Here is a 27569-nt window from a genome sequence, read left to right as displayed (position 1 = left end):
AAAAGGATCGCCAGCTGAGCGATGCGGAGAAGTCTGCCACACGACAACCACGGAGCGGGTCAGGCTGTCTGATTTTACACATACAAGTGGCGCTCCATACTAATTTGTGTGCTCTGAAATTTCTCCCTACCTTAAAGACAGTGTCTTATTTTGAAGATGCTAGTTTAAAAATTCCTAATTTGTCCTTCAGTTTTCAGTGCACAAATGTCAGCTGGTCTCACTTCTTGGAACGAATGCCCCCCCCCCTCTTTTTCACAAAACCATTTATTTTTAATTATGTGCGAGTGTCTGTGTGTGGGGGTATGTACATGTGAGTGTAGTGCCCATGGAGGCCAGAGGAGACAGATCTCCCTGTAGCTGGAGTTACAGGTAGTTTTGAGCTGCCCAATGAGGGTGCTGGGAACTGAACTCAGTCGGGTACTCTGTAACATCAATAGGCAGTAAGCGACCGTGAGCCATTGCTCCAACCCTTCCCCCAAATCCCTTTAATGGGATTTAACTTGTGTAGGTGGTAGTGGTAATTGAACCTAGGACCTTGTACACAGTTACATGCTCTACCACTGAGCTACGCTCACAACCTAGATTGCTTGGCTTAATACTACCATTCCCCTCCCCACCCCACCCCACCCCACCCCCGCCGCCGGAAGAGGTTCTCACTTTGCAGCCCCAGCTGTCTTGGAACTCACTATGTAGACCAGGCTGACTTCAAATTCACAGAGATCATCTGCCTCTGCCTCCTGAGTGCAGGGATCACCCCAATAGACTAATCTTTCCATTCTTAACTCCAATCATCTAGAAAGCCATTCCGTAAGTGGTGAGCTCATTATCATTAGCTATTATGGAAAAAGCTAATATTCTTCACTATAGTCAATATTCTATTGGAAAATGCCAATGTTTTAGAATAGGAAATGTTCAATTAGAAAGTAAAACACAAATCAGAGAAACTCAAATTCAGATTAAGTTGACTGAGGAATAGACAGGCAAGTGTAAGAAAGATAAAGAGTTTGAGACTCAGAAACATGTATTCACTGAAGCTTTAACATCCAAAGTGAGAAGGCAGAGTGGACACGGAGGGTGAAAGGCACAGTATCTAGTGGGCCAGAGTACCAACAGTATCATTTCAGTAAGAAAGATGTGGAGGGCCGGGCAGCAGTGGCGCACGCCTTTAATCCCAGCACTCAGGAGGCAGAGCCAGGTGGATCTCTGTGAGTTCGAGGCCAGCCTGGTCTACAGAGTGAGATCCAGGACTGGCACCAAAACTACACAGAGAAACCCTGTCTCAAAAAACCAAAAAAAAAAAAAAAAAAAAAAAAAAAAGAAAGAAAGAAAGATGTAGTGGTACGGGTCTCAAACCCCAGTACAAAAGAAGCTGAGGCAGGAGGATCCTGAGTTTGAGCAGCCTGGGATACATAGTGAGACCCTGTCTTACCAAGCGTAACCACCTCCAAGTCCCCCCCAAAAGAAGAACAGTATTTCTGAAAATAGGAAAATAATTCAATCTCATTTTCTTATTTCCCTTTATTTTTGAGACAGGGTTTTCTGTAGCCCAGGGTGGCTCTAAATCGCTCCTGCCTCACCTTTAGTTTACGAGTTGCTGGGCAACTGAAACCAGGACTCCCTGCATGGCGGATGGGTGCTCTACCCACTGAGCTACATCCACAGTCCCCATTGAGTCTTTTATGATGACAATTGGGAAAAACAGAAAAGAAACCAACCAACCAAACAAACAAACAAAGTCCTCTAGTTCGCCCCTGTTCAACTATCCACTGATTGGCCAATCAAGCTCTTCCGATGACCAAGGAAAATTGGATAAGGCAGGTCACGTGAAAAGTCACTGGCTAATTAAGATTCTCTTAACTATTATTTTTGTTTGCCGGGCACTTGAAAGTCTTTGAAGTTTGTGTATGGTCCACAGAGGTTTGTGATCACAGCGGCCTCACCCCGTAAAACCTATGCGTGCTGTGAGTTCATTATTTTTAGCTTTTCTAGTTACTTTCAAGCTTCTTTTTGCGTGTATGTGATCAAAAAAACAAAACAAGCTGTCCTCAGCAGAAGAGAATTTCAGAACCCCAGGAGATGAAGGTGGCCTAGAGATGGGAAAGGGCAAGTGGGGAGAAGGAGAGAGGCTGGGCCCCCATTTCTTTACTTTTTTTTTTTTCAAGACAGGGTTTCTCTGTGTAACCCTGGCTGTCCTGGAACTCTCTCTGTAGACCAGGCTGGCCTCAAACTCAGAGATCCGCCTGCCTCTGCCTCCCGAGTGCTGGAATTAAAGGTGTGCGCCACCACTGCCCATTTCTTTTCTTTTCGAAACCAGAACATTTATTTTATGACTGGCTGAAATTCCTCAAGATGAACCGGATGCTGCACCAGCGGCCCTCTTGGGTTTCGCTGTTGTCCCTTCACGGAATCCACGTCTGAATCTTCGATAGACAATTTTCAGGTGCCCCATCCACCCAGTCCCGGTGGTGTGTCGTCTCTTAGCCTTGGCACTCCAGGTACACTTTCTCTTGCACTTGGCCGGGTAGCCACACTTGCCACAGGCCGACTTCTGAAGGTGGTAGGCCTTAGAGCCGCAGCGGCGGCAAAGCGTGTGCGTCTTCGTGCGACGCTTTCCAAAGGATGACGTTCCTCTCGTCATCTTGCTTCTGCCGCCGAGGCCAAAGAGGACCACCGCCCATTTCTATGCAGCCACCCAGCCCTGGTCTTCTTTCAGCCTCCTCCTGTGTGCTTCTTGGGTGTGCACAGCAGACCGAGGAGTTCCCTGGAGCGGGCAAAATCCCGTGGAGTTTATGGGTCACAACACAATTACCAGAAGGGAACAGCTGTCCCTCCTCCCAAAGTCAAGTTGCCTGTGGAAAAAGTCTGGTCCACACTGGGTTCATCACGATGAAGGCAAGGGGAGGCAGTTGTGGTGCCTCACCGAGCACAACCAGGGCTTCCACAGGGCCACGCCTGTACACAAATCCTTGCTGAAAGCTGAGCTGATCCCCCCCCCCGAAGATGCCTCATGGGTCACCGAGGTGCTGGGAAGGGAGCGTGCCTGTAGGGGTGTGTCCGTCTGCATCAGGCTTTCGTCCACATCTGATGCAGCTGCTCCTTCACACTGTCCCTGATGAAGTTCCACATGGCTCACGTCGGCTGCGCCAGACACCTCGGCAAGGATGGGGAGTCTAACACGTTCTCAGAGGTTGCCACAGAGCATCTGCAGACAGGCTCTTAACAATCAGATGGTTAGACAGCTGAGTGATGGGAAGAAAACGGACACGGTGCTTTGGAAATGTGTAATGAACATGTGATCCTCTTGCGGGGAAGGGTGGTGAATAAGGGCAGGCCTCTGTGAGGGAGTGAAGTTGAACTTCCGCTGCAGGAAGGAATAAGGTGAGGAGGACAAGAGGAAGGTGGGGGGAGGAGGAAGGAAGGGCACCCCAGGCAATCACAGTACAAAGGCCTTTGGGTGGAGACAGATTGGTATGAGGTGAATCAGGAGGAAGAGGCAGAGGTGAAATCACACAGGACCTACTACTGGCCTGGGAGGCATTCAGGAGGCCCCTGAAGTGGTCCATGTGGAGGAGCTGAGCTGAGGCCAGATGGAGCTGGAGGTGGCGCTCCTGACAGTGACTAGGGGAATGGGCAGACTGAGCGTATCAATGCCTTTCTTTTTTAAGATTTATTTATTTATTATGTACACAGAAGAGGGCACCAGATCTCATTACAGATGGTTGTGAGCCACCATATGGGTGCTGGGAATTGAACTCAGGACCTCTGGAAGAACAGTTGGTGCTCTTAACCTCTGAGCCATCTCTCCAGCCCCATCAATTCCTTTCTGCTTCATGCACATTTCTCATCGTGACTAATCACTTGGAAGGCTATGATGACTGCTTCATAGTCTTGCTACTAACGCTAAGCCTTTCCTAAAGGAAAGCTGAGCAGTTCTGCATTTTTTCCCTCAAAGGTTTTTCTTTGCTCCTTAGGTCCTTTCAACGTCTTCTTTGGGTCTCACGAGCCTGGCAGCTCTGATATGTCAACGTGAATGACTGGTCTGAGGTAACTGGGACAGTGATGACTCCTGAGCCACTTCTGCTACCTCCTAGAGCTCTCTGCCCTCTGGAACTCACCATGGATCTGACCTGAACGGCTAGCTGAGACACAAGAGATGAAGTGAACAGTCGGTCGGTCCTTCCCTCTCTTTACCCCAATTCAGATTCCTGCCTTTCCGCTCCGGCTCCCCGCACACAGCGGGGAGGCAGTAACGGGCCTTGTCACCTCCATGGCCAGCGTTACCTGAGGAGACTGGCACTGTTTTTAGTTTGGAGGCAGAAAGCATGTTAATGAGTACATTCCATCAGGACCCACCAATTAGATACACTAAAATTATGTCACCGTGGCAATAAGCTGCTTGGTCTTCTGTCCCATATTTACCAGCTAATGATGGCACACAGAGGCAGGCAGTTCAAGTGCTTAAAGCTATCAGCACTAGGGTTGGACATACAGTTATCACAGCTCAGCAGCAACCTCGGAACTTGACCTCTGCTTTCGGCATCTGCCCCCGAGTCCTCTATCAGACAGCCCTGGGGACCACTGAAAAGCCAGGGGTGGAAGGCGAGCCTTTTTGCATGGCCTCTAAAGTCTGGTTTAGCAAGGACTGGAAGGCTAGGTCCCCTTATTCCAGACTGAACTTAGGTTTCACTATGCAGAGCGGGCTCCTGGGCACGGTGCATATGTAAAATCTGGTTAGCTCTGGCCAGTTAACGATTGCATGTTCAGATAAAGGGACTTAACTCACCAAACAGTTCCAAGGCTTATTAATTTCTCTGGCAGAAACTGAATGCAAAACCACACTCACATCGCACCTGTGGTTACACACAGAAGTGAGGCAAATCGAAGATATTGCTCCCTCAGGTATCCTAACTGTCAGAGTGTAAAGCTATTTATTAAAAGTGAACTACAGAGCTGAATTCAGATCCCACGTATATGTTCCAGGATTCGCTAAGACAAACTTGGAGATAATCTAGGAGAGATTTCACTACCTTTGCTGGTAGGAAAGAGGAGGAAGCTGCGCGCAGGAGCTCTTTGAAGTAAGTAGATGAGATTAGTGACTGACAAGAAAAGCCGCAGTATTACTCCAGACTCAAATTTTAAAATCTGGCCTTGATGCTAGGTACCCCGTGACAAAGTCTACACCAGGATATGCCAACAGGAGTGCCTGATGGGCAACACACTTTGTTCCCGTTTCTTGGGCTAGTATCCTGGAAGGGGAAGATTTCCATTAGATGAATAACTAGAACTTACACAAGTCTATAACCAAGTAGGTAATGTGTAACTTAAAAATTGATATTCACTAGGCCAAAGGAATAAAATAATTCAGACATCTGGGGCTGTCACTAAATGATACACAAATGTTTTTGTAACTTTTTGCATCATATTCCACATTTTATGAGAGTATAATTCCTCAAACACAGAGTTAAAAAGGGATCTATTGGGTTTTAAATACATTACCAAGGTGTCACAGTAGGAATTTCCCAAACTGGCTACAAAATATTGCAGAAAAAAGGCCTACAATTGCAAAGCCGTCTTGATATATTCCTCAAATTGAGGAAACAAATTACAAGCATGAAAACATTTGCATACTACATACTGCTTTGACTGTGCAGCGGCATTTGTTTGCAATGCCTAGAACGTGCGCTGTAAACGGCAGCCACAAATCACGGTGCGTAGCATAACAGGGACTTGCCTGGTCTAAGGCTCTACTCCTAGGAACCATGGGGGAGACTCAGTACCGAGGTTTCGAGACAGTTTCCTTGTGGATGCAGAAGCTGCTGAGGGAGACCTTGTTCTTGGAGAAGGAAGGGGCCGTGCCTGAATCATAAGCACAGGAGGCTGGGCTTTTCAGGATACAGAGAGAAGCAAGTGATGTACAGTGCTTAACTCCTATAGAGAAGCATCTGTCTTCTAGGAACGAAGGAACACACTTCCCTGTTCACTAGATTCAAAGTTAATGAGACGCGCGGAGGACTCCGGGGAGTTTGAGCAGTGCCAGCTGCCACAGAGAGGCCATGATCCATCTAAAATAAAATCACCACTGGGAAGAGAAACCCCTGGGAGAAGGAGGGATGGGGCCCTGGTGCTTGAGACAGGAGCACTGGACGCAGCATGCCACTGGAACTGACTGGTCTGGGCTCCGGCTTCCTAAAGCCAACCTTGTACTCTGGGGAAGGTGGTCAAAGTCAGAAAGATGGCCGCCGGCGTTCCCCCTCTCCTAACACTCAGGCTTGTGTGGGCCATGCCAGCAGCAGGACCAGGATCAGTCTGAGCCCAGGGAGAGGCCGTTGCCATATCCTGAGAATCTACGAAGAGGTTCACAGAGTGAGGTGGTGGGGGAGGAACCGAACTAAGCCTTCTGGGGGAGCTGTGTGGGTGAGCTTGCAGGAGGAGCCTGAGGCGGAGTCAGGCTCTCGGCTAGACTGCCTCTGGCTTCCTGTCCCTGCAAACTCTGTGATATATCTGCTGTTTTAGGCTGGCCAAACAATCGATTCCTATCTTCCAGCACAATGAACTCAATATACCTCATTAATTTTCTAGCTGATATATGCTACAAGTCACTGGCTGCGGATTAATTAGGGTAATTTCTCATACGATAATGGTTAACTAATATGGGGCTGCAGCGCTTTGCCTTTGGAGGTGAGGTGGTAGAAGCTATCCATTTCCTGTGTGGGAAATGAGTCTAAGCAGGAACGTCTACTCGTGTGGGAAATGAGTCTAAGCAGGAACGTCTACTTGTGAGGATACCAGAGGCAGAGCCGAGTCCCGGCATCGCGGACACTGCCTTAGACAGTAACAGCTGTTAAATTAGGTGAAAGTATTCACTTTTCATGAGTGTGTGTGTGTGTGTGTGTGTGTGTGTGTGTGTGTGTGTGCAGGTATACATGTATGTCTATGTTTATGGCATCCAGGGGACAACCTTGGGTACCTTTCCTTAGGAGGCACCATCGACCTTGCTTTTGGAGACATGGTCTCTTATTGGCCTGGGGCTTGCCAAGTAGACTAGGCTGGCCGGCCAGCGTGCTCCAAGGGTCTGCCTCCCCCTCGCCAAGCGCTGGGATTACAAGCATGTGCTCACAATGCCTGACTTCCTCCCTTGGATTCAGGGGTCACACTTAGGGCCTCAGGCCTACAAAGCAGGCGCTTTACTGACTGACCCACCTTCTGTGCCCTTACCGATTAATTCACCCTCAATAGCATTGAGAATGTGAGAGAAAATGAGACCACAAAATCACTGTCACCTCCCAGACGGTTACGGTAATTTTACTATACAAGTGGGACACTTCAAGAATTGCTCTTTGTCTTTTTTTCCCCTTGGTGATGGGAATTCTCACACATGCTAGGCAAGTGCTCTACCACTGAGCCATATTCTCAGCTTTCTCTTTGCCAATGGTTGAAGATTAGTTAGTTATAGAATGCACAGAAAATCCATTAAAACAATTGTAACTTCTGCACTGAAGGTACAACAGAATCCATTAATATCCTGATCAATAACAGCAATTTCATATACAATGTCCAGTAAAGAGGAAGTGGCCATCCTAATCTTCTATTTAAGAAGACTATTATTGTATTTATTTTATTTAAAAATTACACACACACACACACACACACACACACACACACACACACGTATTGTGTCTGCATGTATGTCTGTGCATCAGGTGCATACTCATGGAGCCCAGAAAGGGTGTCAAAACCTCTGGCACTGGAGTTACAGATGGTTGTGAGCTACTATGTGGGTGCTAGGAATTGAACCTGGGTCTTCTGGAAGAGCAGCCATTGCTTTTAATCAGAGAGCCATCTTTCCAGCTCCTCTTTCTTCATTTTAGAGATAGGGTCTCATTGTGTTGCTCAGTCTGCCTTGGTGAACTCCCAAGCTCATCATTCTGAATCAACCTCCTGAGCAGCTAGACTACAAGTGGCTCACACTACTTAATTTCCAATATCATTCATCGTGAGATATCTGCATGGAAATTTGAAAATATTATCAAAATTATCACTGGTATCTTCCAGAGCAATGAATTCAATATGCCTCATTCACTTATTTATTATATTTATATTATTTGAATACACTGAAAATTACTGACATCCTATTACGTTGTGTTTTGTTTCCAACTGTAGCAAGTGTGAAGAGCTGTAAGAGCCTTCACAAACTGGAGAAATTAAAAGAAGGAAAAAAGAGGCTCAAGATTTTGGCTCTAAGCTGGGCAGTGGTGGTGCACACCTTTAATCCCAGCACTCAGGAGACAGAGGCAGGCGGATCTCTGAGTTCGAGGTCAGCCTGGTCTACAGAGCGAGTTCCAGGACAGCCAAGGCTACAGAGAGAAACCCTGTCCCCCGAACCAAACAACAAATAGCAAAACAAACAAAAAATAGATTTTTGACTCCATATCCCATGCCAAAGGCTCCATTTCTACCCAGAACCATAGAATTCTGGAGTAAAAAAAAAGGTTAGAAATCATCGAGAGAAGCAGTGGTTCTCAACCTTCTTAATGCTGCGACCCTTCATGCTGCCACCCTTCAATACAGTTCTTCATGTTGTGTGACCTCCAACCATAAATTTTTTTTTTTTGAGACAGGGTTTCTCTGTGTAGCTTTGAGCCTTTCCTAGAACTCACTCTGTAGCGCAGGCTAGCCTTGAACTCACAGAGATCCGTCTGCCTCTCATAAAATTATTTTTGTTGCCACTTCTTAACTGTAATTTTGCTAATGTCATGAATCATAATGTCATAAGTATCTGATATATGACCCCTGTCAAAGGGTCCCTGGATGCCCCCCAGAGGTTGAACCCCTGGTCTAGGACATTAAAATCTGGATCAATATAACGGCTGTAAAGTGAGCGATTTTCTGGTCATCTTCCAAATCTTGAAGGCTGCAAAGCTGCACAGACTAAGAATGGACGGGAAGTTCAGGTCGCTGCTTTTTCCCCTCATTTCCTCTTTGAACAATGAAAGATGCGCAGGAGACACTGGTGGGCTGTGGCAGAGCATTCTGAGGCGCAGAGGGCAGTCAGCAGCGGGATGACAAGTCAGTGGCCACGTGAGGATGAAGAAACGGGCAGAATGGGGGCTGCATACCTGCCCGAGGGCCAGCCTTACCTCCATTCTGTACAACAGACTAGGCTCCTGTCTTAGTCAGGGCTTCTGGTGCCAGGATAAAACACCATGACTAAAAGCACTTTGGGGAGGAAAGGGTTATTATAGTTTACAGTTTGATATCAGAGTCCATCTGGAGAAATCAGGGCAGGAACCTGGAGGCAGGTGCTGGTGCAGAGGCCATGGAGGGGAGCTGATTACTGGCTTGCTCAGTCTGCTTTTGAATAGCTCCCAGGACCACCGGCCCAGGGCTGGCACCACCCACAATGAGCTGCCCCCCCCCCCCATCAATCACTAATCAAGAGAATGCACCACAGGTCAATCTGGTGGGGACATTTTTTCTCAACTAAGGTTTCCTCTTCCCGACTGAGTCTAGTCTGTGTCAAGCTGACATAAAACTAGCCAGCACAGCTTCCAAGGTCACAGAAGGAAAATTAAAATTTAAACCCATTTAAAAAATACAAACATTATTATTGTATACCAGTTATTCTAATGGGTTATTCTTATCATGTGCCTATTCTGTGCTAACCGGACTAAGGGATTAAAAAGTGAACAAGTTAAATAACCCATTGCCTCATGCATCAGTGGACAAGGATTGGGGGAAGGACCAGATTTAAACAGGTGGCATGTGCCTGTCTTGGCCTCTTGCACCACCACAAATGTAAGACAAGCTTGGGCTACAGAGTGATATTTTGTCTCGAAAAACACTAATACTGGGGCTACTGAGTTGGCTTAGTGGTTAAGAGCACTGGCTGTTCTTCCTGAAGATCTGTGTTCAATTCTCAGCATCCACAGGGTAGCTTGCAAATGTCTGTAACTCCAGATCTAGGGGATCTAACATCTCCTTCTGGCCTTCAAAGGCACTAGGCATGTATGTTATACATAGATACATATGCAGGCCAAACACCCATACACAAGATAAGATAAACTACAGCAATCCCCCCCACAAATATCCATGGGACCCTACCCTTTACCTCTAGGCTATTGCCTATTGCTAGGTTCTGGGAGAGGAGAAAAATCCCTGTTTTTAGTTGTGGGTCCTGTGCTGAGTTCACCAAGCTCCAAACCCATGGTCACACAGATGGCCCCTGGTTAATCTTGGTGGGTCACAAAACAACGTCAGGAAACGTGAACGGTCAACAAAGATTTGTGGGAGGGTGGACAGGGGTGGTTGGGAGGTGGGAGTGGTCAGCCTGAAAAGTGTACATATGTGAACTTGTAAAAGCAATCGCTTAACAACCCGCCCCTCCACACACACAGATGAGTGGATGAATGGATGAACAGGGAGGCCAGGGAAAGCTGCTCGAAGCACGTGACACCGACGCGGAACACACTTCCCATCGTGGCCTCTCTCCAGCTGCCTGTGCACTTGGTCAGCTGTCTAGTGCCTTCACTGTTGCACTGCACCTCTCCCGTGGACACAAGGGAGCTCTCCCGGAGGCCCGTTCCTTCCCAGGCTCCTCTTCCTCATTCTGCACAACAGCAATTCTGTCCCTCCCTGGCTTCTTTTTGTTCTTTAGGGAAATTGACCAGCATTCTTTGGGCTCCTAGACCCACAGAAGCCATGCGCTGGGGATCCTCTACATCTCCCGCTGTATCGTAACTCTGAATGCCAAGCTCATGTACCCAACCACTTCCTGACAAACCTCCTGAGGTGTCCATCGGTACTTCAGCCTGAGCTCAGCACTCTGGCACAGACCTATAACCTCAGCCCTCAAGAGGCTATCATGAGCTGGAGGCCAGCTTGGCCTGTTTAGGGAGATTCTGTCTCATGCCCACCCTAAAAGCCCATCAACCTGATGATGTCCAAACAGAACTAACTCAGCACTTTCCTAAGAACCCAGGTGGCTCCTCTCCTCTTCTAGATGCCGATCCAGAAATACCTTTCACTAAGGATTTCTCAAACTAACCCCTTTCTTCCTCCGCTCTTTCCTAAGATTACCTTATTGATTTCTCCTTGGATAAACACTATAACCATTTAATAGGCTTTTCCCTCTTTGCTAATCTACACAGTACCAGTAGATCTTTCTAGAGGCTCAGACCTTAGTGTGTTCCTGAACTGCACGGCGCCCACGCCCCAACTCAGCACACAGAGCACTTCGTGGTCCCCTGCTGTCTTCTCTAGGACGCCCATCTTCACTTCCTCCCATCTCTGCAGCTGCTCCAGTTCCTCATGATGCATCTTTGCTTCCTCTACTTCCCCAAGTCTTTCTTTCTCTCTAAGAAATGACTGCAGTAGTTTATATTTCATTAGCCTAAGCTTTAATGAGAAAAGACATTCATGCCCCTGGGGGGCAGACTGGCAGAAAGCAGACAGGAGAGCATCGGTGTGGAGGCAGAGAAGACATTCAGAAGAAAAGCAATGAGAAATGAGAGACTCGAGGGACGTCCGTTTCTACGCTGTTAGCTGAACTCGGGAGATGATACGACCCTCTAACGTGGCATTTGCTCAGAACATCAAGTCAACAGGGTGTGCGCAATGTATTATTTATTCATGAGTTACTGCAAGGCTGGTTCTGGCTCCTAAGACACCGTCTAGACTCCAGAGACTCCAACATACTAGAGGTTAAAGATTGCCGTTTTTCTTAAGCGTTTCCTCTTGAAATCTAAAGACATTACTTCTGAAAGGCATCTGCAGCTAAAGACTGCTCTCTCTCTCTCTCTCTCTCTCTCTCTCTCTCTCTCTCTCTCTCTCTCTCTCTCTCTCTGTGTGTGTGAATGAGAGAGAGAAACAAACTCAGATACCCTAGATGTTACGTGAAGCTCGCTCATGCTTTGTTGGTTTGTTTTACTTTAGAAAGGACGTACAGCTAGCTCATGCTGGCCAGCCTGCCTTCCCCTCCTGTCTGCTGGTATTCCAGGACTCTGTCACCATGCCTAGCAAGCTTCCCAGTGAAGGCTGACCAGGAGCCCAAATTTAGTCTGTCTCTAGGTCCAGCTAGGTCTTGGGGAAACCTACAAGTTTCTTTTCAGTGATCTTGCCCACTAATGTTGCTCTCTGTCTGTCTGACTGTCTGTCTGCACACCCCTCTTGTATTTCTGCAGAAGCGGCTTTGAGGGTACAGGAGAACACCAGGAGAGTCATCAATTCAAGTCTGGTCTGGGACAAACTTGGTCAGAAAGGTCATTCTCTCTCTCCGTCACTCTTTCCTGGCTGCAGTCCCAGAGTTACTCACCCTGCCTGCCTCTCTGCTCCTTTCCACGCCAGGAAAAAGAACAAATGACAACAGACCAGTGTGTTCTTCAGACAGAATGCATCTCAGAGTCAAGGGCAACACATAAGATGCCCCTGAGCAGACTCCTGTCCTCTGACCTCACAGACAGATTTACACATCCCGGTTCATACTTGTACCAGACACTTATCTCCGCCACTAGGGAGTACATGGGACACTGTGAGAAATGTGTCTGGAGCTGGGTGTGGTGGTGCATGCTGATAGATAACCTCAGCAGGTGGGAGCTGAGGCTAGGAGAATTATCAAATTTAGACTAACCAGGGCTGCAGCAAAATAAACAAAATGCTGGTTCATTCATCTTACCTTTGGAAGCTGAGAGCAATGTTTTACTTGCTTTTTTATTATCAACACTGAGTGCAGATCCTGACAGGCTAGGCCAAGTTGGAAGATCTGGACTGTCGGGAATCAGTGTGTGTGAATTTGGGGCAAATTATTTAACCTCTTTGTGCCTCAGTTTCCATACTTCTTCCTCCCTCCCCACTAGACAGGGTTTTCTCTGTGTATCTCTGCCTGTCCTGGATCTCGCTCTGTAGACCAGGCTGGCCACAATCAGAGATCCGCCTGTCTCTGCCTCTCGAGTGCTGGACTTAAAGGTGTGCACCCCCATGGCCTGGCATGGGCAGATGTGTCTAGCAATAGGTTAGCAAGTGAGCTGGGTGTTGTGGTGCACACCTATGGTGGTTTCCATACTTCTTAAATGTGGGGGATTACACTATCAACCTCACAGCACTGTGGAGATCAAATGAGACAAGGAACAGAAGCACTTACAACAGAGCCTCGTTCAAGGTAAAGGGCTAAGGGATGCTGGCTGGTGCGTTCATCACGCAGTTTACATCGGTCTGCTGTTAATAGGCAGGGCAGTGCTACAGATTGACAGCCACGGAGCACTCCATCTAGGAGCATGTAGAGGTTTAATAGTGAACCGTGAATCTGTACTCACCCTTCCCCAGACTGCTCTCCATTTTCTGCGTGCATTTTAACTTTATTGTGTGAAAATTCACTTGTAACTGGAAGCAAAACCCTAACTATCCCTGCCCCCGAGTTCCAAAATGGGTGACCTACGAATTTTGAAAACACTGGCACCGAGCTCCTAAGTTGAGAAGGACTTGTGTTCTACTGAAAAAGGGCTGCAGAGACTCTGAGTGACAGTCAAGAGAAGTTTCCCAGGAGGAAGATCAAATCTTCATGATTTATTCATGACTTCGACTTTTTTTTCAGGTGGCCGGTTTAAAACGAATTTAGAATGTAACATTAAGGATACCGGATGACAGAAAAATCCTGGAAACTGCCAAATATTCTAAAGGTATCACTGCCGTACCATTGACTTCGGAATTGCAAAGTTACCTGAAAATCAGCGGAAGACAGGCCTCTAAGAGTTCTTGGTATTTAAGTGATTAATCTGACTGAGAAGGGCTAAGGCCTTTTAAGAGCTGTGTCCACTGCAAGGCATGGTAGCACATGCCTGTAGCTCTCCCTTCTCAGAAGGCCATGGCAGGAAGATGCCTGAGCCCAGAGGTTTACGTTGGCCTGGACAACAAAGAGACTCTGCTACCCTGAGATGCTCCACCCCTTTAAAAAAAACCAAAATAAATAAAAACCATCAGGGAAAATTATTATCCTATTATCTATCTTTACTTTTTTTTTTTTTTTTTTTTTTTTTAAGACAGGCTCTCATGTAGCCCAGGCTGGACTTAAATTCAGTACATAGCTGAGGGATGAACCTGAGCTCCTCACCTTCGGCTCTGCCTCCCGAGTGCTGGGATTAAAGGTGTGCACCACCACTGCCTGGGGTGATCTAATTTTTAAAGCAGTGACCAGTTCTTTTTTTTTTTTTTTTTTTTCAAATGGTGGGTACCTCCTACCTAGGTTATGGCATGATTACAAAACTTCCCTTGTAGCTTCTCATATATACGTCTAAGTTGCCAGATAAGCTTTGGGGGAGTGATTGGATGCTGAGGGCTTGACCTATAGGTAGACAAATGTATTGATAAGCGTAATTAGAGGTGATGAAGAGTAAGAGGTCTGCTACTGGAAGGATGCAGGTCATTGGGAGCATGTCCTTGGGGCTATACCTTGCCCTCACCCCTTCCTGTGTCCCCCTTTCTCCGCTCCAGGCTTTCATGATGTGAGCTACTGTGCTTCGACATGCCATTCCCAACCACGACAGACCAATACCCCCGAAACTGTGAGCTAGCCAAATAATGCTCTTTAAGTTGTTCTCTGGGTGTTCAGGTCACAGTGAGACAAAAGTAATTAGTTCAAAGTGATTAGTTCTTTAAAATCCTAGGTTCCAGAGCTGGGTGTAGTGGCGCACATCTTTAATTTCAGCAGTGGGGGCCAGAGGTAGGTGGGTGTCTGTGAGTTCCAGAATGGCTAAAGCTACATAGTAAGACCCTGTATCAAAAAATCAAAAACCAACCAACCAACCACAAACAAACAAAAAAACCCAAAACAACAATAACAAAAATCTTCCATCTTTGTAGTCAATTGCTAATATGCATGGATCATGCTACTGATGCAATTTGTTGACTTTTTTGTGGATAATACTCTAGATTTAAGGAATGAGACAGCAAAATAAAGAGCTTGAAAGAGAAAAAAATAAAGCTACACATAAATATGTGAGCACATACATGTGCATACATGTAAATATGTATTCACATATATGTATGTATGTAGTTTGGAATAATCATATTAAGAAGTGTTTCCTAGGGCGAAGACATACTGGAGTTTTGATTTTCTATTCCCTACACTTAGCTTTTGCATTTTAATATTATGTGTATGGTGTTTCCCCAGGATTATGTCTGTGCTCCATGAGTGTGCCTGTTATCCATGGAAGCCAGAAGAGGGCATCGGATCCCCCAGAGCCACCTTGTGGGTACTGCGAATTGAACCCAGATCCTTGCAAGAGCAGCCAGTGCTCTGTCTCCAGGTCACCTCTCCAGTCCCTGCCCTACAATCTGCAATGATTTGTTAACATCTCAGTTTCTGCTGAAATCAACACAGGCCCCTTTTTTACATTTCAGGAAATGCTCGCTCTCAATACCTTGACAAGAATAAAGCAGTTCATGTTGAGTAAGTGCTTTTTCCCAAAGGAAAAAAATAATCAGTAAAAATGCCTTTAGTTTTATAACTAGATATAAAAGTTGCATTTTACAAGAAAGGAGACTACTACTATTATTATCTTAATAGGACTTTTTTCTTAAAACAAAACAAAACAAAACAAAAACCTCCAAACCTTTAAATATATACTTTGCTTGTTAAAGTTATAAATACTTAAAGGAGTAAAGTACCCTTTATTGAATAATTCAAGTTAAAACCAAGGATGGAATAAGAAACTATAAATTTATTATTACCTATATTTTGCTTTGTAGAAGCAAAAGAGAAAAAGAGAAAGCAATCCCAATGAAAACTCCATTTTGTTTTCTTGCATGTAATTAAGAGCCAACTCTGGGGGGCTGGAGAGATGGGTCAGAGGTTAGGAGCACTGGCTGCTCTTCTAGAGGTCCTGAGTTCAATTCCCAGCACCCACATGGTGGCTCACAACTGTCTGTAACTCCAGTTCCAGAGGATCTGATGGTCTCCCACAGACATACATGCAGGTAAAACATGTATGCACATTAAACAAGTAAAACATTAAAAAAGTGTCAACTCTGGACCTGGTGCCATGGTGCAGGTCTGGAGGCACATGCTTATAAACCAGTACTTGGAAGGCAGAGCTAGGAGAATCGGCACACGTTTGAGGCCACCTTGGTCTACATAATGTATATCAGGCCAGTCAGGGCTACACTGAGAAATCCGGTCTTCAAATGACAAAGTAAAAACAAATAATAAAGAAATCATAGATTTCACATCTGGAGTCATTTCTTCCAGAAAACACATGGACAAAAAACAAAAAGCAACACACATCTAGACTGTGAAGACTACCAAGGGAGGACTATCAACGGATACTAAGTGAGAACTACCAAAGAGGACTACCAAGGGAGGACTACCAAAGAGGACTACCAAGGGAGGACTACCAAGTTAGAACTACCAAGTGAAGAGTACCAAGTGAAGAATACCAAGTGAGAACTACCAAAGAGGACTACCAAGTGAGGACTACCAAATGAGAACTACCAAAGAGGACTACCAAGGGAGGACTACCAAAGAGGACTACCAAGGGAGGACTACCAAAGAGGACTACCAAGGGAGGACTACTAAGTTAGAACTACCAAGTGAAGAGTACCAAGTGAAGAATACCAAGTGAGAACTACCAAAGAGGACTACCAAGGAAGGACTACCAAGTGAGAACTACCAAAGAGGACTACCAAGGGAGGACTACCAAGTGAGAACTACCAAATGAGAACTACCAAAGAGGACTACCAAGGGAGGACTACCAAGTGAGAACTACCAAAGAGGACAACCAAGGGAGGACTACCAAGTGAGGACTACCAAAGAGGACTACCAAGTGAAGAATACCAAGTGAGAACTACCAAGTGAGAACTACCAAGTGAGGACTATCAATGGAGGACTACCAAGGGAGGACTATCAATGGAGGACTACCAAGTGAAGAATACCAAGTGAGAACTACCAAAGAGGACTACCAAGTGAGAACTACCAAAGAGGACTACCAAGGGAGGACTACTCAGAACATTCTAGTTCCAGGAAGCACCCGGTGGAAAGCCCTTCTGCTGTGATCTCTACCTTTGTGTTAAGTCTGTCTCTTGTAGGCAATGGCATCATTAGAGCAAGAGATGAGTACACAGAAGTATGCTTTGATAGATTTAAACATGCACTTTGACATTTTAAAAATGCTTCTTGCCGGTTGTGGTGGCGCACACCTTTAATCCCAGCACTCGGGAGGCAGAGGCAGGTGACTTCAAGGCCAGCATGGTCTGCAGAGGGAGTTCCAGGACAGCCAGGGCTACACAGAGAAAACCTGCACAGTGGCAGAGCACTCGCACAGCTTAGGCCAAACTTAGGGTTAGGTCCCAGCACTGAAAACGGTAACAACAGCAACAGGCCAGCAGACAGCTGGTACGTAAACACACTTTCCACCAAGCCTGAGAACCTGAGTTTAGTCGGCAGATCTTTTAGGGTAGGAGGAGGGTAAATATATATATACACACACAATAAATTCAGATTAACTCTCATTTTTTCCATTCTCCCTTTTAACAATTTATTTATTATGACTGTGCCCATGTTGTGTCTGTGTGGATGATGTGTGTGTATGATGGGTGTGTGGAGGCCCGTCTGCCACGGTGCCCATGTGGTGTCTGTGTGGATGATGTGTGTGTATGACGGGTGTGTGGAGGCCCGTCTGCCATGGTGCCCATGTGGTGTCTGTGTGGATGATGTGTGTGTATGACGGGTGTGTGGAGGCCCGTCTGCCACGGTGCCCATGTGGAGGTCAGAGGACAACACTGTAGAGCCAGTTCTCTCCTTCTAGCTTTACATGGCGCTGGGAGTTGAACTTGGACCAAAAGCATCTTTACTCCCCCAGCCATTTTGCTCGCCCTCTGTTTTTATTGATAGCTGTGATAATTAGCATATTTTATGGCCCCCTTTTCCCCTTATTGAACAAGTTTAGTTAATGCCAATACTTTTTGAAGACCAGAAACAGAAGATGGTTATTGTTCTTTGACCTGTACCTAATTTATCTGCAGGTAGCTGACGCTCATGCTTCCTGAGGCACCACAGTGTGACTGGTTGGCTACACAATATCCATACAGACCCCTCCCCTTATTTCCCAGTTTCTTTGTTGCAGATTCTAGGTACAGTCTTTTTTCTTGTATAAATTAGTTTTTACTTCTCTTCGACATGACAGCTCCTTTCCTCCACCTTTCCCCCAAATTAAAATTAACCATAATCTTTCAAAGAATTTTCTACCTTTCATTTTGATTGACACCTTTCTTGCTATATAGTCTTCATGAAATCAACGAATATATTAACTTGACTTAGACTTGGCACCTGTCTCCAAGGAACTCAACTCACTATAATTTCTGGTAGCCTTAGATGGAATTCTTAACCTAAAAAGAATTTTAAAAAAGTAACTTTGTATTCTTACATCACTTCTTTTTTTTTTTTTTTTTTTTTTTTTTTGGTTTTTCGAGACAGGGTTTCTCTGTGTAGCTTTGCGCCTTTCCTGGAGCTCACTTGGTAGCCCAGGCTGGCCTCGAACTAACAGAGATCCGCCTGGCTCTGCCTCCCGAGTGCTGGGATTAAAGGCGTGCGCCACCAACGCCCGGCCCTTACATCACTTCTTTAAAACCGTGTTTTTGCTCTCTCTCTCTCTCTCTCTCTCTCTCTCTCTCTCTCTCAAATTAAACTTTATGTGATGGGTATTTAGCTTGCTGGTGTATCAGTGCACCACGTTTGGTTGTTATCCTTAGAGGCTGGAAGAGGGTATCAGATCCCCTGGAACTCGAGCTATGATATGGGCAGTTAGGAGCTGCCATGTGGGTGCCGGGAACTGAGCCCAGGTCCTCTGAAAGAGCAGCCAGAGCTCTTAACCACTCAGCCATTTCTCTAGCCCATTGGTGGTGTTCTCAAATGGGGGGGGGCAGAATGAAACAAATGCCATCGGAATTTAAGAGCACTCAAACATTATAGTTTAACCAGCTATCATTTCTCATGACTATACAGCTGAGAGGACTGAGTGGACGCCATAACAGGCAGCTCAGTCTTCTCGCAGAGATCAGGCCTCAATTTCAGTTTCCTGAGACTGAATAAGCAATTTCTGAGAGAGCCAGGAACAAAGGGCAGTTAATCACTAATGCCCCTGACAACAGAGACAAGGGAGATAAGATGTACCAAGCCTGGACCACTGAGCCAGCCCCCACAGTCAGCACATACTAGGCTAGCCAGCCTCCATGGCAGTTCAAGGACAGGGCCTGGGACTTGTCCAGGCCTGCTCCCAAATGGAAAAGCTGTAGCCTAAACCAGCCCCTGACTAACCCTAGCCAATTAAAATGCACTAATATGATGGCCACTTGCTTGAGCCAATCATATCTAAAATGACCTAACTGCCCTAGGAACTCCTGTGCTTAAAAGGAGCCTGTGGGCTCCTCTCAGGATCCTCGCCATTGTGCCTTTGTGTGGGCATGCTGGAATAAATACGCTCTTGCTGATTGCATATGTGGATGGTGGTCTTTTGAGGGACATCTCCAGGACCTTAAAAATAGCTATTTTAGGTAATAGCTTATAAACAGTAGATAACAGTGTATTTCTTCTCAGTCCTAAGAGTGGTACCGGGTAGCAAGGAGCCAGGAAAATGGACTGATGGAGAAGGCAGATAATAGAACTTTGGTCTTTTTCTGCCACTAAAATCCAAACTGTTTTAAGTCCCATAGAAACCTTAGCATAGGCTAAGAGAAAAAAAATAAATAAAAATCAAGTCATAAGCAGAAATAGCTTAGTCTGAAAGTAAGCATAGAATGCACCTGGCGTGGAATCCTGACACTACCACAAAACAGCTGTGACTTTCATCCCTTTGAGTATCAGTTTTTACACCTATGGTATGGTTATAGCTCCAACTCTGATGGAGTTGGTGAGGATTAAAAATGGTCAGCTGGGCATGGTGGTGCATGGTTTTAATCCCGGCACTCAGCAGGCAACAGCATGCTGATCTCTGGGAGTTCCAGGCTGGCCAAGGCTACACAAAGAGAACCCGTCTCAAAACAAGTTAATATATGCACAGTGCCTCGACCAGAGCAGGCATTTAGTATCATGCTCACAGACTTCTCATCGTCTCACCCTTCTGGAAAGCAGAGTGATGGATTAAACTTGACTTCCAACACTGCTGTTCTGAGAAAAAGGCAGAAAAGACCAGCTAAATGGAACTATAAATCTCCTTGATCTCAAGTTTTAAAGGAGATAAGCCATGAAATAAACTAGTAAGAGACAGAAAGAATAATGGAATTATGAAGCCCACACCAAAGGTATTGAGATTTATTAATCACTTCCACTTGCCTCTTAGTGTGATGATGAGATTTTATTTCATGCTCAGTGAAGGGAGAAATCACCCAAACTTTGAAAAGGGAAATTAAAAGTGTTTCATAAACACAAAAATCGCTGCCATTTCCAGACGTCTTCTCAGAAAATGATTTCAAAATCAAAGAAAAGCCTCTTGGCCTTTCATCTGGGATGACTTGTGCCACCGCCTAGGATCTGTCTAAGGCCATTGGCAAACAGAACACCCAACCAAACAGTACAACCGTAGACACCAGGGTCGAGACACTAAAGCCCAAGACTCGTTGTCGTCACTGGTGTGGCAGGGCTGCCCTGACAAAATTCTCTAACTGGGTGGCTTAAATAACGGAAATCCACTTTCTCACACGTCTGGAAGGTCTAAATGGCACTGTCTCCTCTGCGGCACTCCTCTTGGTCTGCAGGTGGCTGTCCAGAGTGCGTCTCCTCTTGGTGCATGTGTGCCCTGGTGTCTCTTGGTGTGCCCACATTTTCTTTCCCCAGAAAGGCACAAGTCAGATGGATCTGGACCATCGAGTGGCCTTCCTTGAACTTAATTACTTGTCCCGCCCTGACTCTGAATACAGCTGTATTCTGAGACGCCGGTGTTAAGGTTGTGTGTTACTTTTCCATCATGGCGACTAAATACCCTGACAGAACCAGCTTGAGGGAGGAAAGCTTTTGGTGTATGTTTCAGCTCCTCACGGTTGGGAGGCACAGTGTGGGGAACAGCTCGGCCAGTGTCGGCAGAAGCCTGAGGGGTGGGCTGTTCCCACGGGCCAGGCCTGGAAGTGGAGAGTCAGGCTGGAGCCAGAGGTGGGGATAACCTTCCAAGGTTTGCTCCTGGGGACCTACATCCACCAGCCAGGCCCTGTCTCCAAAGGCTCCTCGGCCTTTAGAATAGTGTCACAAGCTGGGGACCCTGCATCCAAAACATTAACCTACAGAGACATTTCAAATCCAAACTGTAACAGGCTGTAGCTCATGAATTCTGGAGGGACATGATTCAGGCCACAACAAAACACTGACTCATTTAAGCATTTTATGAATGAGAGCCAGACTCCGAGAGAATACCGAATTCATCACGTACCACAGTCGGGAAGGTATGGAACTGAAGTTTTACCAGAGGTCTCACTGGTGCTAGAGCCAATGGCCTGTCCGCTAGTTACACTTGCTCAAAGGGAGACGTATCTAGTTGGGAAGACCCTGCACGGGTGGAGGAAAGCTTGAAAGAGAGCTGGGGAAACAGAGGTCTTTAGTCACTAGGCCATGGCATGTGGAAAGAACGGATTCAGGGTGAATAACTGTTCACACTACACTTACTCAATATTAATCTGGGATTCCCCCAATAAAAACCATCTATTGGCTCCCTCATATGAGGACCTTCTAACTAGAAAGTAGGAACTGTCTTGGCATTTCCTGGTCCAAAGCCTACAAATAATCCTAAATCAATGACAAAGACAACAGAGTGCTTGAGATAATTATCAGAGATAGGATTTCCATTATGGCTCTATATAGGAATGCATGAATGAAATCTCTCATCTTTTCTGTATTTTTTCCCCTCATTTTTCGAGACAGGGTTTCTCTGTGTAGTTTTTGGTGCCTTTCCTGGATCTCACTCTGTAGACCAGGCTGGCCTCGAACTCACAGAGATCTGCCTGGCTCTGCCTCCCAAGTGCTGGGATTAAAGGCGTGCACCGCTGCCACATGCTTCTCTATGTTTTTTTTTTCTTTTTCTTTTTTTCTTCTGTTTTTTGAGACAGGGTTTCTCTATGTAGCCCTAGCTATCCTGGGACTCACTCTGTAGACCAGGCTGGCCTCAAACTCGGAGATTCACCTGTCTCTGCCTCCCGAGTGCAAGGTTAAAGGCGTGCGCCACCGCTGCCTGCTTTTTCTGTATGTTTTTATCTCACTGCTAACTGGCACATTAGTGGGCTTTCAATTCTTTTGAGCCCCAGGACTAAAGTCCAGAGTCCTATGCTCTGTCTCTTTAGACTCCCACTTGTGTTTCCAGGGTTGTTCAGCTAAACTGAGGTCAGGTGGCCGCCTGCTGTGCCCTCTGGGTTGACTCTGTGTTGTTCTTTCAAGTTTGCTTAAAGTACTGCCATACGCAGAGCTTTCTCCTGTAACTGCGTTTTATGGATCTGTATTCTGTGTCAAACTGTAAGTATAAAGCTGAGAAATTAAGCTATTTATATTGCCAGATGTTATGATGTTTGTAAAGGTCAGTCTGGTGTGCATTCCAGGGGTCTAGATATAGGATGCAAAGTCTAGAACATACAGCCTTATAAAAAAATTTTTGGATGGGGTCTATTACTTTCTTCTACATGAGGAATAGACAGAAATATTCCAGTTAGAATACAAATTTCATGAAGGCACAGCATGATGCATATATGTATATACATACATATGCACACACAAACTATATATAGTTGTAGCATCTCTAGTATACATATTTTAGACATAAAAATACACAGTTCAATGTAAACTTCCATCTTAAGACACCTCATTACACACATGCAAATATTCCAAAATCCAAAAAGAAAAGTAAATTAAAAGTCCAAAACAGCAATGCTGCCAAACATTTGGATGAGGGATGCTCCAGCAGTGTTAATGTGAGCATTTACACGAAGTTGAGTCCTAAGGCTTAGATGACTGGTTTTCTCCATTCTGAGAAGTTCCATTTCAAACTCCATTATCTGAAAGTTTGCTGTGGTAAGTTAAGTGGCAAAAGCCAGAGTCTTGAGTTTTGTTTTTGGAAGACAGTCCTCTATGTATGACTAAAGAAAGCAAAATGTTGCTGGGCATGGTGGTGCACCTTTAATCCCAGCACTGGGGAGACAGAGGCAGGTGGATCTCTGTGGTTGAGGTCAGCCTGGTCTACAGAGCGAGTTCCAGGACAGTCAGATTTATATGGTGAGACTCCGCCAAGTAAATAAATAAATAGACAGATAAATAAATAAACAGATAACAAACAAACAAGTAAATAAAGCAAAATGGCACCTAACTAGACTATTAGGCGCTGGAGAAAAAGCTTCTGGAGGGTAAGGGCTCTTGCCACCAAGGCTGATGACCAAAGTTAGAGACCCAGGATACACATGGTGTTTTCAGAGAAAACCATCGATCCCCATATGCTGTCCTCTGGTCCTCACCTCCACAAATAAAAATAAAAAGCTACAATAGAAAAATTTAAAAACTGAGGAATTATGATTAACTTTCTGGTTAAATGAGAGCTGAGTATGCCATGCTTCGCTTCAGTTGTTAGGATCTTCTCAGTGACTTACTAGACTGGCGTGTTCCTCTGCATGTAGCGGGGAAGAGCCTCGGAAATCGAACGCTCGCCTACCTGTAATGCCTTCTCAGCCTGTGCATGCGTCGCCAGTGCAAGGGGGTTAGAGTGCGCTACAACAGCTCTGCCGCTGCTCCGCGGACCCTGAACGCAGGCGCAGTGCGTGTAGTTATTGCAGGCCTCCATAAGAAGTCCCGGGCAACTGCAGAAACCTGTTCCAGAGTCTTGTGTAGTTTGAGATGGCCTTCAACTGTCTATGTAGCTGAAGATGGCCTTGAATTTCTGACCCTCCTGTCTCTACCTCCCGAGGGCTAGAATTACAGGTGCACCTTACTTAATAAATCTAGCTTGGTGTTTTGTTTTCGAGGTAGGGTCTCACAATGTAGCCCAGGCAGGTCTGGGACTCATTATGTAGCCCACATTGGCCTCAGACTCACGGCAATCCTCCTGCCTCAGTTTCCTAAGTGCTAGGATTATAGATGTGCATCATGGCCAGCAATGACTCTTCATTAGATCACTTAAAAACTAACACAATAGCAAATTTTAAAGCTTCGCCTAATATTTTATTCATCCTTCTACTTTTCCCCCCCAGATCATGAGTATCAGACAGCATTCTTTCAGATAACTGGAATTAGCCTGCGGTTTTCCAAACTGTCATAACTGAGTCAGGTGGGGATGGGAAATCAGAGAATTGGGAAAATCAGAGTGCAGAGAAGAAACAGACAGGGTTTAAAATGAAGCAGTACCTTTCTTTTCATGTGCTTTTAATGACTTTAATGTTTTGAAATTTCAAATAATATTGAAGTAGAACTTATGTTGGAAAAGGGAGGTTGTAAAGGAATTTTTAGGAATCTCTAAAAATCAGAACATTTTTGTCACTAGACAAAAGCACATAGGGAAGATGTTTAATGAATGCCCTGAAGAGAATCAATAGCCCCAAGCCCCAAACCCACTTGGTCAAGACACACTGTGAAAACATCAACACTCTCTGGTGGGGTGTCTGGGGCCTGAACAGCATGACTGGCTACATTCTGAAAGGGAAACTGAGCTATAAACCTCAAACACAGTGAGACGCTTCTGTACCTCTGAGCACAGAGATCTTCCTTCTGACATTCTGTGTTTCCAGCTCTTACTGCCTCTGCAAACTTTCACAGAAAGGGCTATTTATTATCCCCTCTCCTCTCTACATGCTGGTGTCTTCCATGCAATAAACATAAAACTTGCAAACATATTGAGGTGGGACTGCAATGATCCTCAAGTTTCTTTCTCCTTAAATAGGGAATCCAAAGACAGCTAAGATTTATAATGTTTTTATTTTTGTGTTAGTCCTAGAACCATATACTCCATGACAATTCCTGCAGAGTATGTCATTTCCCATCGGCTCCTGGCTCGCAGATCAGCCCTAAGGCTTAGAGCCATCAGTTTCTACGGCTGGAGAGAGAGACTGTAAGAAAGCCTCGAGTACAGGCCCCTGACTCCAGAGGCTCTATGTGCACACGGGGGATCACCTGGTCCAGGCAACACTTACCTCCAACTTCAGAACATCATGCTGAAGTTTACGCTGAAATTCCAGGAAGTTTTTGATGGTGAGTTTCCCTTTGAGATCAGCTCCAAAAAAGTAGGTTGTGAGGGCCGAACACAAGCCAGACTTGAGGGTGTTCCCAGTGGTGGGACGGTCTCTGTGACGCATGCCCATGCTGGTTTGGGAGCGAATGATGCTCTGAACCTACGACAGAATCATATCACCGCCCTGAGACTCAGTGAAACACAAGAAAGGTTGCAACTGCACAACACAGCCATCTTAGGAGCTATGTCCTATTATCCCCATTTCATAGATGAAGAGACTGAGGCACACATATTTGAGTAGCGGCAGCAAGGAGGAGAACCAGGATTCTGACTCAGGAAGCCTCCTGGAGAACTTGTCTTCAGAAAACAAGGATTTGTTTTTGGGGTGGGGGTGGGGTACAGAACCTCTCATACAAGCAGGACATTCCATCCTCACAGTAACATTGTATCTCAGGAGGTTTCAACACCCCACACTTCTCAATCCACTCTCTAGATGGGCTGTACAAAACTTCTTCTGTTTTAAATGACTTTATATTGTATGGGTGTTTGGCCTGCGTATATGCTGGTGTATCACATGTGTGATGATGGTGCCCAGGGAGGCCAGAAGAGGGCCTTGGGATTCCCAAGGACCAGAGTTATAGACGGTGGTGAGCCACCATGTGGGCGCGGGGACTGAATCCAGGTTCTCTAGAACATCCAGTGCTCTTAACCACTGAGCCAATCTCTCCAGCCCCATCTGCAAAGTCTTGACATCTGAGTGTTTCAGAAGGACTTGTGGTATCCACAGTTGGTATGAAGTAAGAAGAGGCGGCCGATCTGTTCGCTTTGAGGACTAGCCAGGGCGGCCTCCACACGCAGGCGAGCTTTCTTAGGAAGACTGTGGCCGCCACAGCTCTCACTAGGGCCGCACGTACTGCTCACTCCCCACTGGCTAAGAATGCCAAAACAGGAAGTCAGCGTAACTCACCTGCTCAAACTCCTCCATGTCCACTTCTCCATCTCCATTCAAGTCAAACATCTTGAAAGCAATTTCAAAATTTCTCTGAGGAGCTGCAAGTAGAAAAGGAACAGAGGAAGAAAATGGAAAGAATACATAGGTCAAAAGATAAAATCACCTCAGAAAGATGGCTTAACACTAAAATAATACCCAAACCATAAAGTGACAATGTTGAGATCAAGGCTTAATTCCTCAAAACCTCAAGAGGATTTTGTGGCCAGTAAAGACAGCAGTTGTCTGTTTGTGTATTTCAACCCTCTTTACATTTTTTAAAAATGATCATTTTATATGTATGGGTGTTTTGCCTGTATGTATGTATGTATGTATGTATGTATGTATGTATGTATGTATACAACATGTGTGCAGTGCCCGTGGATGCCAGAAGAGGGCATCGGATTCCCTGGGACTAGAGTTAACAGCTGGTTGTGAGCTGCCATGTAGGGGCTGGGAATCTAACCTGGGTCCTCTTCCAGAGCAGCCAGTAATCCTAACCACTGAGCCATCTCTCCTGCCCCAGAGCCCTTTTTTTTAAAAACTTTAGCTTTGACTTTTTAAATGTCACACTATCAGCTGTACAATACTCTTTTTCACTTTTTGGTTGTTAATGGTTATACATGCTGAGCACGTACACCATGTTGTTTTGAACGCACTATTATTTACTGCGTGGAGAAAGTCTGTCTACCACGAGACACACTGCTGTAATGCAAGAAGGTCAGACTCTAGACCTTTGCTCTTGCCTTTAAACAAGCTAGCTTTCCACTCCGCTTTTCTAAGAGTCTGCCCTGTTCTATGTACGTGGTCTGCTTGACAGTTTCAAGCTGCTCCCTTCCATGAGTTTACTCATTATCATTGCTCTCTGGAAGGACAGAAAGGCATTCTGTAAGCCAGGCAGCCCCCACTCCAACATGCCAGCTGCATACACAAATTACTAAGTGGAGCATCCTTAAATGTCAAAGCTTAAAAAAAAGATAAAAATACACAAAGCTTGAGATGTTCATTCCCTTAAGTGATGATCAAAGCTCCTCCATCAGTCTTCAGTGTTCCAGAAGCAATCAAAATTCGACTAACAGACTTCATGTGTTGTAATGAAACATAAATTAATGGCTGTTCTCCTTCATGCTATTAAGTGTTCTGGTAAAGAAAACCAAGATATTTACCACCCCCTTCCTTTTGTGCTCCCAACTCACAGAGCTTTATAGACAAAACCAAAATAAGTGTCCTATCTGTCCTACTACCACTAAATAAGTTTTCAGTCATCATCTTTACTAAAAAACCAAACCCATAAAACGTAAGGATTATACACAGAGAAGCATGTCTGATGAGCTCTGTACATGCTGCATACCCAGAGCCCTTTAAACCCCTGTTGTGAGTCTGCGATAGCAGTATTTCCTGGGTGCCAATTCTCC

General features: G+C 45.6%; 2 protein-coding genes across 5 annotated transcripts in view; both read right to left on the bottom strand.

Annotated features, from left to right (window-relative positions):
• Micu1 (mitochondrial calcium uptake 1) overlaps positions 1-27569 on the bottom strand; it is a 166222-nt gene that overhangs the window by 45649 nt on the left and 93004 nt on the right. For all 4 annotated transcript variants that reach the window (XM_028892448.2, XM_028892449.2, XM_028892450.2 and 1 more), the window contains 2 exons: positions 26134-26216; positions 25129-25326 (listed from right to left, as the gene is read on the bottom strand). In XM_028892448.2, coding sequence (XP_028748281.1) covers positions 25129-25326; positions 26134-26216 — 281 coding nt within the window. The remainder of the gene's footprint in view (positions 1-25128; positions 25327-26133; positions 26217-27569) is intronic.
• LOC114708894 (60S ribosomal protein L37-like) lies at positions 2296-3717 on the bottom strand. Its single transcript, XM_037199847.1, has one exon. It carries the CDS (start codon positions 2636-2638, stop codon positions 2345-2347), a length of 294 nt encoding a protein of 97 aa, XP_037055742.1. The 5' UTR covers positions 2639-3717; the 3' UTR covers positions 2296-2344.

This window comes from Peromyscus leucopus, chromosome 16_21 (assembly GCF_004664715.2).
Source record: "Peromyscus leucopus breed LL Stock chromosome 16_21, UCI_PerLeu_2.1, whole genome shotgun sequence".
NCBI classification, from domain to species: domain Eukaryota; kingdom Metazoa; phylum Chordata; class Mammalia; order Rodentia; family Cricetidae; genus Peromyscus; species Peromyscus leucopus.
The sequence above is the reverse complement of the archived record's forward strand: the minus strand, read 5'-3'. Positions and strand labels throughout refer to the sequence as shown.

What these genes read in the sequence shown, in the direction of transcription:
- LOC114708894 (XM_037199847.1), bottom strand. Translation starts at nt 2,638, where the DNA reads ATGACGAGAGGAACGTCATCCTTTGGAAAGCGTCGCACGAAGACGCAC.